The sequence below is a fragment of the Carettochelys insculpta genome, chromosome 9, assembly GCF_033958435.1.
Source record: "Carettochelys insculpta isolate YL-2023 chromosome 9, ASM3395843v1, whole genome shotgun sequence".
Lineage (NCBI taxonomy): Eukaryota > Metazoa > Chordata > Testudines > Carettochelyidae > Carettochelys > Carettochelys insculpta.
The window spans coordinates 57,197,595-57,208,637 of record NC_134145.1 but is presented as its reverse complement, the minus strand read 5'-3'; the positions used below and the strand labels follow the sequence as shown (position 1 = coordinate 57,208,637).

Below are 11,043 nucleotides of genomic sequence, written 5' to 3'. Positions count from 1 at the left end.
TTGACAGCAGCAGCGAAGAGTTAGAATAGAGAAGAAATGGTCTTATTTCAGTGGCTCTCAAAGCGTGGTCCGCAACCATCTTACAGGTGGTCCATGGGCATGGGACTTGCTCCCTCCAACCCTACAGTAGGGATCCCACCCTGGATCTCCAGCCACGTCGTCCCACAGAACAGCTGCATATCTATGTTTTGATGCTCTAGTAGACAAATATGAATAACTGAGTATTTAAGGTGTTTAGAGATTAACAAATGCATTTCGTCATCCTGGGTCGTTGGCTGGTCGTCTGCAGAAAAGTTTGCGTTGAACAGGGTGGGCCAAAAATTCTGAGAACCATTGTCCAATTTCTTAATGTATCACAATTCCGTTCACTTATAGTTAAAGGGCTTTTTGTGGTAAAAGCAGTAGATATTAAAGAAACAGCTGCTGGAGAAGGAAATTTTTAATTAGGAGCAGTGTGGTCTTGTGGTGTTAGCACAGGATTAGCAGCTGGGACTTCAGAGTTTTAAAATTCTCTCTTTGCCCCCACCTCCCTTTGACCTTGGGGAGTTTCCTTACTTTTTCCTGCTTTGATTTCCCCCATGTGTTAAATGGGAATAGTGGTGCTCTTTAAAAATCTCATATGTGACTTGTCAATATTTGTAAAGTGCTTTGAAGAAGAAAAGTGCTATATCATTGCTACATATTATTAACGAATGTTCTTAACCTTAGTAAACTGGTTAATTTCTCTGACCTACGCCAGCCCTCTTACGCAGATTTTTGCCCCCTCCACCTTCCGTTTCTTTAGTGTGTCAACTTCTGATAGTGTAAAAGTTTCAAACAACATTGTGGGTGACATGCAACCCACGTACAGCGTCACTACAAATGACAACGCATAAGACACGATCACCAATACACAAGGCGAACAAAGTGTAATTTAGATACAAAGCCAATAAGGAAACAGTCTGTTTCTTTTGTTTTATTTTCTGATAATCGTCATGACATTGTGTGAGCCATGCAATGACATCAGTGTGTACCTCAATAGCATTATGAAATTAGTTCCAGTTGTGAAAATAAATAATAAATATTAAAGCAGCTAGAGTCTCCTGAGAACCCAGACAGAACCCACAAAGACTCAGAGGTAGAATGGGAAGGGAGTGGGGGGAGGATGAAGGAGAGCCCAGCCAGTAGTTATTGAAATTCTTCAAAGCATTGAACAGACAAACTGCAACAGGAGGACATCAATGATTGTCCAGTGAACCAAGGCATATTCTCTGTTCTTACTCAGCCAATGCTCATAGAAGTCAAGAGGATGTAAAATGGGTATAAAATGAGTAACAACTGAGTGAGGACCTCAGGATTTGGTTCCTGTTAACAACCTGCTGTGGGTTGATTGCACTATGCTGCTGTCTTACTAGGAAAGTTTGCTCAAGGCAAGTTTTCAATGAGACAGTGCTGAAAAGGCCTGAGCCGGGTCTACACTACTGCTTATAGCTCTGCTAGCAGCAGGGTAGCTGCACCCTCAGTGGCTGAGTAACTCTCTAATCTAGCAAGTGGATCTGCAAATACCTAATCAGCGTGGGATTCAGAAAACCAAGCCGTGTGCCAGAAGTCTCAGCACATGAAATGTTCTACAAGCCCGTTGGAGGAGTGTTGGGTGGCAGCTTCTGGTTAAATGTGTTCTCCCGACCACTTTCACTGCTTTAAGCTCAGCCTCATCTCACAGAACTCTGCTTTGTGCTGATCACTAAATGCAAGTAACTGGCTCAGAAGTCTGCCTAGTGATTTCACCCCAAACTTAAAGACTCAGACTTAAGCCCAGATTAAAACCCAAGGGAAATCTCCATATTTCTTCTTCCACTTTGCATTCAAGGACCTATTTTCCTATTCTTCATAGGCACAGGCAGGAGGAACACAAATTCCATTAGCCTGGTGAAGAGAAGACAGATCTCTTCTCTGCACAGTCTTTCTAATCTATATTCTGCAGGACTCCTTTCTTGGTACCTGAGGCAGAAGAGGGAGACATGGCTGTAGGGGAAATCTGGTATCTGAAGAAGACATCTAAAAAGAGGAGCCCCTACACAGTCACTCACCAAAGGGCACATTTTGCAGGTGATAAAAATTGAAGGGAGTGAGTTGCCTTTTAAAAATTTGACCCTTCAGGTCTTTTTAAACATAATTCTTCAGTTCCCAACTCATCTACCAAGCTTCCTCCATCTGCCCTTGTCCATGTCTTCTGGAAACCTAATCAGGACTCCAGGTGTTGCCACTCTTGTGTCCTTTGCTTATTGAAGTTCTAGCTATCTAACACTCTTGGGGTTTTCATGGCATGCTTGTCACCATGATATCTAAGGACTCTGCTAGCTATAATAAATCCAATTTTGGTTGTAAGGGCTTACGGGCAAAAGCTTCTCCAAAGAATGTATTTTGTAAAGTGCCAGCCCATATACAAACCTATATCAATAACAATATTAAAAGTGGACTGTGCAACCCAAGACTGTATAACAATGCAGAGGACCAAAATATGAGTTCTTGCAGTCTGTTGGAGGAAAATGTCCATGCTATGCTGATGTCTTATTGGAAGGAGGTGTAAAGGATCTGTTGGCGCATGCATGGAAGAGGTCAGAGATGGACCTGAAATCTCTCTCAATCAAAACAAAGCCGATGCAGGATTCTCGGGGCTGAAAACCCAAAGTTGTGCCAGCATCTTTCTGATTTGAGATGCTGGCGAGTCCAGCAGATGCAAAAATATGCGAATGAGAGTGGGATTAATGGCCCCAGCTTTGTGAAAATTGCAAACTCCCGTGCCTTGTGTATCATTTGTAGCTTGTCTGCATAGAGGCAGGGTCCTGAGGTCGGACTGAGGCTTCCTTGTGTGCATACAGACCCATGTGTGCAAAGGGCCATGTCAGATGATGGACAGTTTAGGGGGGAATTGAATCTGACCCATTTTCACTGGGACCTACCGCTCCGATCCAGCTGTTCTCTCTGTCTGCTTGTAGTGCAACTCTCTGCTTGCACACCCCCTGCAATGCCCACCACTAAAGTGCCTGCTTGCATATAAGCAACCATCCACCCATGTTCTCTCCCCCAATGTTTTTCTTTACATCACCTCTCCTTCCAGGGGTGGGACGGGACAGGTGCTCCTCAGTACATCCTGGGTGGGGGTACATGGAAGCATTTGATTTCCTGGGATCCTGATGGTCAAACCCCAGGAGTTTAGCTGAAACCCCACTGCTCAGAGTTCTTTCCGCCTCAGTCACCACTTCTCAGGCACCTGCCTCCTCTGCTCTCCCTGTGTGGCTTTTCCCCTCCACCCCCCCCCAGTTTGTGGCTGTGCAGGTGTCTTGGATCAGGTGTGCAGCAACTTGCTGCTATGGCTGGAGGCTTGCTCTGTCAAGTCCAGGTAGGAGGTGGATTTCAGGAACCGGGGATAAGAGTCCTTCTCCATCAAGGTGCGAGTTTTTGCCTGTGCGGCGTCGAAACAAGAAGAAGTGGCAGCTGACAGGTTCTTCCGGGTTATTTCTCTGGTTTCATGGTCCATATTCACCTGTGAGGAAAGGGAGGACACACATGTTCTTTTGGTGTTGGAGCATTACCACACGGAGGGGGAAATGAGCTCTCTCCATAAATAAAACAGGGCTATGGCAGGAAACATCATTTATGGTCTTCTGGGAAACCCCATGGTGCACTTTCTGTAGTAAGACAGCCAAGCCTGCTGACGATGGAGGGGGGCTAAGGCGGGGGTGTTGTTCCAGCCCCTTTTGAAGCACTATAACAGCACTGCTTTGCCACTGCATATAGCTGTGAGGGAGTCAGTGGGAAGGACCAGTGGCGGCACTGAGAGCTGATTGCTCTAGGCCCCACCCCTTCCACCCTTGGCCCCGCCCCTCCTAGGGAGCAGAGCTGGGCTCCCCTCCTGCCTTGCTCTAAGGCCCACAGTGACTGTTGACCCTGCTGAAGACAGCACTTGGTGTCTGGGAACTAATTTTCTCATTGCATTAGCAGGGGAAGCACATTAGTGTTGGGGAGTTAAGTTAAATCTGTGAAACCAGTTCTCTGTTCCATGGCCAAACCATCAAACACAAAGCTGGAAACCACTCTGACCTCTCTAGGTGCTTCATTTTGAACGAACTCCAGAAAGATCCTGTGGGCCTTGGAGGACAATTTAGATTTTGACCGGGACTTTTTGAACTCTTCACAAGCCAGCCAAAACTCTAGGTTCTCCTCGCTGAACTCAGTCTTCAGGAAGGCATGAAATGCGGCCACCCCGTCTGTGAAGGAGAAGGAAAAACAGATAATAGGGATGGAAGTAGGGAAAAAGGAAACATCTTCCTACAGCTTTGGAGATAAGGAATTCTGCCATGCTTTAAAATACATCTTGCTTATTGAGCAAATTAGCATTATTGAATAGTGTATCTCTGGAAGTCTAGACCATGATGTAACAAAATTCCACTTCTCCCTGGACAGATTCAGCCATTCTCATACTGTTTATTGGCCTCTGGGTTCCAGAAATTCACTTTCCCACAGACAAGCATGAAACAGGGCGCACAGAGTGTTTCTAGAATGTTCAGCGTGTCTGACCTTCTATAATGGTTCTCCAGGGTGTATTGCCTGTGGCTTTGGAAGCAGATCTCTGATCTATCTAGGGCAGTGTTTCTTGAACTTTTTGAGATCACAGAACACCAAACAATAATGTTTTTTATGCGGAACACAGATGAAAATTTTCTTTGGGGAAAAAAAAAAAAAACAAAAAACCCCAAACAGCAATATGCACAACAAAAACAAAATGAAGGAATTTGATCAGGTGTCAGAGCAATGAAGAAGTAACATTGTATCTGGTTTTAATAACAGAAAATATAGACCATCAGTGTATTTTTCCAGATGCTCGTGGCACACCTGTGAGTTGTTCACAGAACATAGTTTAAGAAACATTGCTTTAGGGTATTTATAAGCCCCCAACAAGTATCTGAGCACAGTGACTCTATTTCTCCTCCTTCTTGGTGCATTTGTGCAGGGAATGAGTCGCAAGCAATACAGAAATGCACACATGCTCATGCTCCATGTTCAGCAGAGTCTGAAGTCAGACCTCTGAATGGACTTGTTAACCAAAATGGGTGGCAAAGTTTGGGTTGTGTTCCTTGATTCAGACTATCAGTACAGAAAGGCCTCTCAACTGTGGACTAAATTTCTTTAATGTCAGTAATATTTTCTGACTACATCTGTCCTGCCATCCACACAGAATCAGAACCGCTCCGGTGCTGGGAACTTCCTTCCGGAGGGAAGGGGTCGAATTCTCCCTCTCTAAGAATATTCTGCATTGCCTTATAACCACTGTTCCCTGTAAGCTGTGCGCTTGTGTGGCCACTCAGGATTGATTCAAATGCTGCCCAGCTGATTAGCAGAGCGCCCACCGCTAGGTTTTTGTTTCGACTGGTGGTGCGCATTTGCACATGGAAGAATTTATTCTGCACGTGGTTAGAAATGATTAAAGGGCATGTTGCTCCTAAGCCCAAAGTTATTGAACCATATCAGTTTTTATGGGTCTCCACTGCCTCTGCATTGAGACTGAGATGGGTAATAACCTTAGCCCACAGGATAATTTACAATCCAGGTTTTTTTCCAGGCAATGTGACACTGTTCAGCATTTCACTGACCCAACATCAGCATGGTACTTATGCCCCGACAACAAGACATGGCATTGTGATGCAACGTCTCTGTGCCAAGGAGAGAACTGAGTCTTGGCAACCAGCAATTCTGGTTGGGTTTTGCCTAGCTTGTTTGTACAGTTATCCAACCACTCCACTGTCCTCGTTGCATCAAAGCAATACTCTCAGGCAGGGGAAGGAAGTAGTTCCTAAAGACCGCCCTTCCTTTTATTCTAGTCTGGGAATGGGCAAACATTACTGATTATGCTGAACTGATGCCTACAGTTAGCCCTTAGGCCATGTCTCCATTACCCGGAAGATCAGCCCACTCAGGGTCAATCTTCCAGGGTTCGATTTTGCATGCCTGGTAGGACAGGTCAGATAAGTCGATTGCAGATACATCGGTTCTAGCTACATAATTGCTGGAGCTAGAGATGCGTATCTGCAATTTGACTTACCTGCCTAGTGTAGACTAAGCCTTCGTCTCCCTGCCCACTCAATCATTGTGGGCTTCCCGCTCGTGCTGTTGTACGAGAGACTCAGACTTACTTTTACTCTTCAAGAGGTGGTCAAAGGACTTCTTCCATTCTAGTGCTTCCTCTGCGGAGTTTCTGGAGAGGAAAAGTAAAACATAAGCCTTGCTTTATGGAAACAAACTCTACCAAGGGCTCAGTCTGGCCAGATGCTCCAGAGCCGAGGCTATCACATTTAGGGAAAGAAAGGGGACTAGGCCAGGGTAACATCACTCCATAGAAAACTAAAGTAAGAGACCCAGCAATTTGAGGTCTTCTCCTTCCTTTTTCTCTTTCTTTCTCACTCTCTTACTTGCACAGATGACTTACCAGATTTTAACCCCATAGTGTTACTAGGGTTTTTTTTTTCATATAGGTATTCCAAAGAGCCCTTTTCAGCTGGTATTATGTTCTGGCAAAGAGTTTCCCTTCAAAGAGTGAGGGTCCTGGCTCGAGGGTGGACTTCAGTCCACAGACAAATTCCCCAGCAGACTGGGAGACTCCAGTAACCGAGTCCACTCTATTGTCCTGCCTTGAAGCTGGGACACACACTGAGTTCCCCATGCCACTTGCTAGTCACCTGTTGCCGGGGCTGGTTTTATTATGGGTGGAGTGGGGTAATAAACATCCCCCTCTGATAATTTCGGGGTGGGGCTTAGTCGATGGAGAGCTGTGAGCTCTGCTGAACTGATGTGCTTTCTTCCTCAGATGGAGAGGGGCAGGCACATGATCCAATCCCAGGCACTCTGTGGGGACCTATATAACTCGCTCTTGTTACAGTGTTCTGCCACCGTGCTCTCTCTCCCTCTGGGGACCTGGGCTCAGGTGGGGCTGGGAGATAGCAGGCTTGGCTTACCTTGATTTGGTGCCCTGCTCAGATTTGCTGATGCTCCCAGCCTCATGTCCCAACTCTGGTTTATGAAGCAGGATCGCTAAGCGAGTTTTGAGGTGTTTGGCTCTGTCAGGAAGACAGAAGAAGAACAGATGAGTATGGAAACAAAAAGCAGTCAAGTAGCACTTTAAAGACTAGCAAAATAGTTTATTAGGTGAGCTTTCGTGGGACAGACCCGCTTCTTCAGACCATAGCCAGACCAGAACAGACTCAATATTTAAGACACAGAGAACCAAAAGCAGTAAGCAAGGAGGACAAATCAGAAAAAGATAATCAAGGTGAGCAAATCAGAGAGTGGAGGGGTGGGGGGAAAGATCAAGAATTAGATTGAGTTAAGTATGCAGACGAGCCCCTACAGTGACTCAGAAAGTTCCCATCACGATTTAAACCATGTGTTAATGTTCCGAATTTGAATATAAATGTCAGTTCCTCCACTTCCCTTTCTACAAAGGAGCGATAATTTCTTTTCAGTAAAACACGTACCTTGAGGTCATTGACAGAATGCCCCATTCCATTAAAATGTTGACTAACTGGTTTGTGGATCTGGAGTGTTTTGATGTCTGTTTTGTGAAGAGAGACTCAGAGGCAAGGTACGGCCACAAGGGGGCAGAGGTGTGTGTCCATCGCACCAAGCGAAGGCCTGTTTTTGGGCCGTATAGCCTTGCAGAAAAACACCTCATGGTGCTAGGTAACTACCTAGCAGGCTTTCTAAACCCAGCCTGGAGGCGCAAGGACAAATTAAACACCAGTTCAAACAGGCCTGGCTCCATTGACTTGAATCATAGAATCCCGGAATGCTAGGACTGGAAGGGACCTTGAGAGGTCATTGAGTCCAGCCCCCTGTCCTCATGGCAGGACCAAGTACTGTCTAGACCATCCGTCACAGACATTTATCAAACCTGTTCTTAAATATCTCCAGAGATGGAGACCCCACAACCTCCCTTGGCAATTTATTCCAGTGTTTGAGCGAAGGTTCAGCCCCTTGCTTCTGATCTGGGTTTGGCCCATTGTTCTCTTTAGGTCTTGTGCTCCTATTTGTGAATTAAAACCTTCCTTCTCCAGTCCTGCCCCCAGCCACCAGAAGCAGCAAGAAAACTCTCAGTAGCTCATGTAGGGGAGATCACGTTTTCTGTATACACGTGGAGCCTGTGGGCGGGAGGGGTTTGCTATGTTAATCTGACCCTGTCATTATCCCTCTGGCTTCATTTCCTCTCTAGTGTCTGTTAGTCGATCTCTGCTCTCTGGCCGGACCCTCTTATCCTCAGTCGTTTTCCCTTCTGCTCTGGAGTCCTGAGGCGGGGAAAAAGGAACGGCTCTCTTCTCAAGAGCAGTGCTGAGACAGTATCCTGTCCTGCTTCCAGCATGCCTTGCAGACAGCCCTGTGCTGGGGCATCCCTGCAGTACCACTGACCCATCGCTGCGACGGTACTGCCGCAGCTGCATCTCTGCGATGGCACAGAGACAGTATTGAGACACCGCCCCTCCGGTGCATCTTTGTGATGATGCTGAGACAGCCGCCGGCTAGCTCACCTTCTCCCTAGAGCACCACCCCTAGGAACGGGGTTCCTCATTTACTGCCGCTCATACAGGGGGTCTCAGAGAAAGGTTATAGAAATCAACACATCAGTGCCAAACAAGTAGCACAGGATGCTGCACCCACAGTCACTGTTCATTTTAAATAGGTTTGCAGGAATAGTGCAGCTGATGTCAGGCAAAGCAAGTTCTGTGTTTGAAAGACAAATCTTACTGAAAAAATTTAAAATCAACACTCCCTCTTCGAATCTCTTCCCCTTACATTCCCCTCCTCCCTGGTACTATAACACACGAATCATTCCTGGCTAAGATTTAAATACAGTTTGTGTCTCAGTTTTGCAAGGACGCCAGCATTGCCTATGTAACAGGAGCTAGAAAGTCTTGTACCGAATCTAATATTTCTTTATCTGCTAGTCCGTTAGATCGCAGAATATTTCAAAGCCACTCTTACCTTTCCAAGCAGGTAGTGGAAAATGCAGCTAAACCCCGGCACATCTTGAGAACGGTGCCGGCAGGAGGGCAGATAGCTGACAACAGATTTAGTCCTAGTCACCAGAACAGAAAGCAGGAAACAGCTGCTGTAGCCTAGAAGCGTGGCCTGGGAGCTCTGCTTTATATCGCAAGGGAAGTGGGAGGGACAGAAGGGGATTAGCCACACATAACTCCAGCCTCTGGCCAACCAAAAGCTCTGATAGTAATGAGAAAAGATGGTGATGGTTTAGGTGGGTTTCTTTTGTGTGCGTTAACAGAGGGAAGTGGTGGGGGGAGAATCAGAGCTGTCCTTGAACATCACAACCCTAACCTCTTCCCAGAGAACAGAAAGAACAGACTGATGTCTACCCATGAAGGTTACCACCAATGTGAACATCAGAAGCCCCTAGCATCGCTGCCAGCCCTGGACTCCCTGCCTTGAAATAAAGCTGCTGTGCAGCTAGTGGTGTCGGGAGAATAGGAAGCTGTTCTTTTTTTCTTAAAATAAAACAGTGTGTGAAAAGCATAGCAATTATCTGCTAAGAACCTCCAGCTGCAGATCACTTGAGTCCTGTCTGTACTACACACGCAGGTGTGTTGGGAGAACGCCAGTCACAGGGTATACACAGTGGGCCAGGTTCACCAGTACGCTCCAGCACTTCTGCATCATTCAGGTATAGATAAGCAGAGCCTTTTTCATTAAATAAAAAAGCCAACAGAGGTGCTGGTACTCAGTCACCTCCCAGACCCCCATCCCCAGCCAGTCCCATGGCTGGGGCTGCTGAGGTGCCAGTACTCGGCACTGGCAAGTACCGGCACAAAAAAAAAAGCACTGTTAATAAGTAAGCCCAATTTAAATAACTTACATTCTCCAGAGCAGGGCCAATGGGGTGGGGGAGGGCAGGAGGGCCATTTGGCTTTGGCCTCAAGCTCAAAGGGGGCCTCCAATGTAGACACGTCTTAATTTTTTGGCATCTGATAAGTTTTGCAACTCATTTTCATGCACATCCCTCAATAATTAGTGTGTTTGCACAGAAAAAGGATAGAAAAGCACTTGTTAAATTCAAAAATATTCAAATTATGCCTCACTCTTCTTTTTTTTGGGGGGGTGCCTTATTTTGTTTGTCTGTGTTGCCTTTTTTTTATTTTTGTGATGGCGAGGGGCCTGAAAAACTGGGAGTGGCCCAGGCCCCTCCACACCCCAGAGAGGTCCTGCTCCAGAACAGTGCAAAGCAGCCAGAACGTGGCCCAGAGTCTACCCTGCATTGTCAACAGGGCAAAATTGTCAGTGGTACAACTCAATGGATCATTTGTTAAAGCAGGGTCGTGTCTCTTCTCTGCTTTGAACCAGCGTGGAAGGACAACCTTATCGTACCCAGGTCGCTGTTACAGTTCAATGTGTCTGCTGCAGCAGCAGCAAAGCTGTAGATTCTGTTTCTTTCTGCTCTGCATCTGGCGAAGGGCGAGAAGGAGAAAAGAAGAGGGGAGAAGTACAGAATAAGGGGAAGAATATCGCCGCAGCATAGGCACGGTAAGAATCTGAATAGGAGAGAAGAGCAAAGAGAATGAAACAGCAGGAGGGGAAAGAAAGAACCAGCAGGGGATAAAGACAGAAGAGAATGAGAAAAGAAGGGGGCGAAGAAGTAGAAAGAAGGTCAAAGAAGCATCCTGTTGTGTGTCCTCATCCCCCAGCCCCCAGTACTAATACCTGCTAGTTCCCTCAAAGTGTCATCACATGGTTTTAATCTCACCTTCATAATTAGGACCAAACCATGTTTTAACCATGATGCTGAACTATAGCAACACCACAGGGAAATGGCCAATGCAGAACAAGAGGGAGATCTGGATCGAGACTCTTCCTATCTGTTCTAAGAGGCCCCCGCCCCATGAGCTGAGGCATGTGGGAGGCTAGTCTGAGCAGAACACCTCTTCCTCCACAGCGATGCCAAAGGCTCCCCCGCAGCAGCGGAATGCAAAGTAAAATCAGCTTCTGACAGAGGTGTGGCTCTCA

General features: G+C 46.5%; 1 protein-coding gene across 1 annotated transcript; it reads right to left on the bottom strand.

Moving 5' to 3' along the window:
- Nucleotides 1–948: 948 nt before the first annotated feature.
- On the bottom strand, nt 949–9,136 carry RGS16 (regulator of G protein signaling 16). The gene is made up of 5 exons (XM_075002511.1): nt 9,013–9,136; nt 6,993–7,094; nt 6,174–6,235; nt 4,084–4,250; nt 949–3,526 (listed from the first exon to the last, which is right to left on the bottom strand). Exons 1-5 carry the CDS (start codon nt 9,054–9,056, stop codon nt 3,329–3,331), a joined length of 573 nt encoding a protein of 190 aa, XP_074858612.1. The 5' UTR covers nt 9,057–9,136; the 3' UTR covers nt 949–3,328.
- Between the last annotated feature and the right edge of the window lie 1,907 nt (nt 9,137–11,043).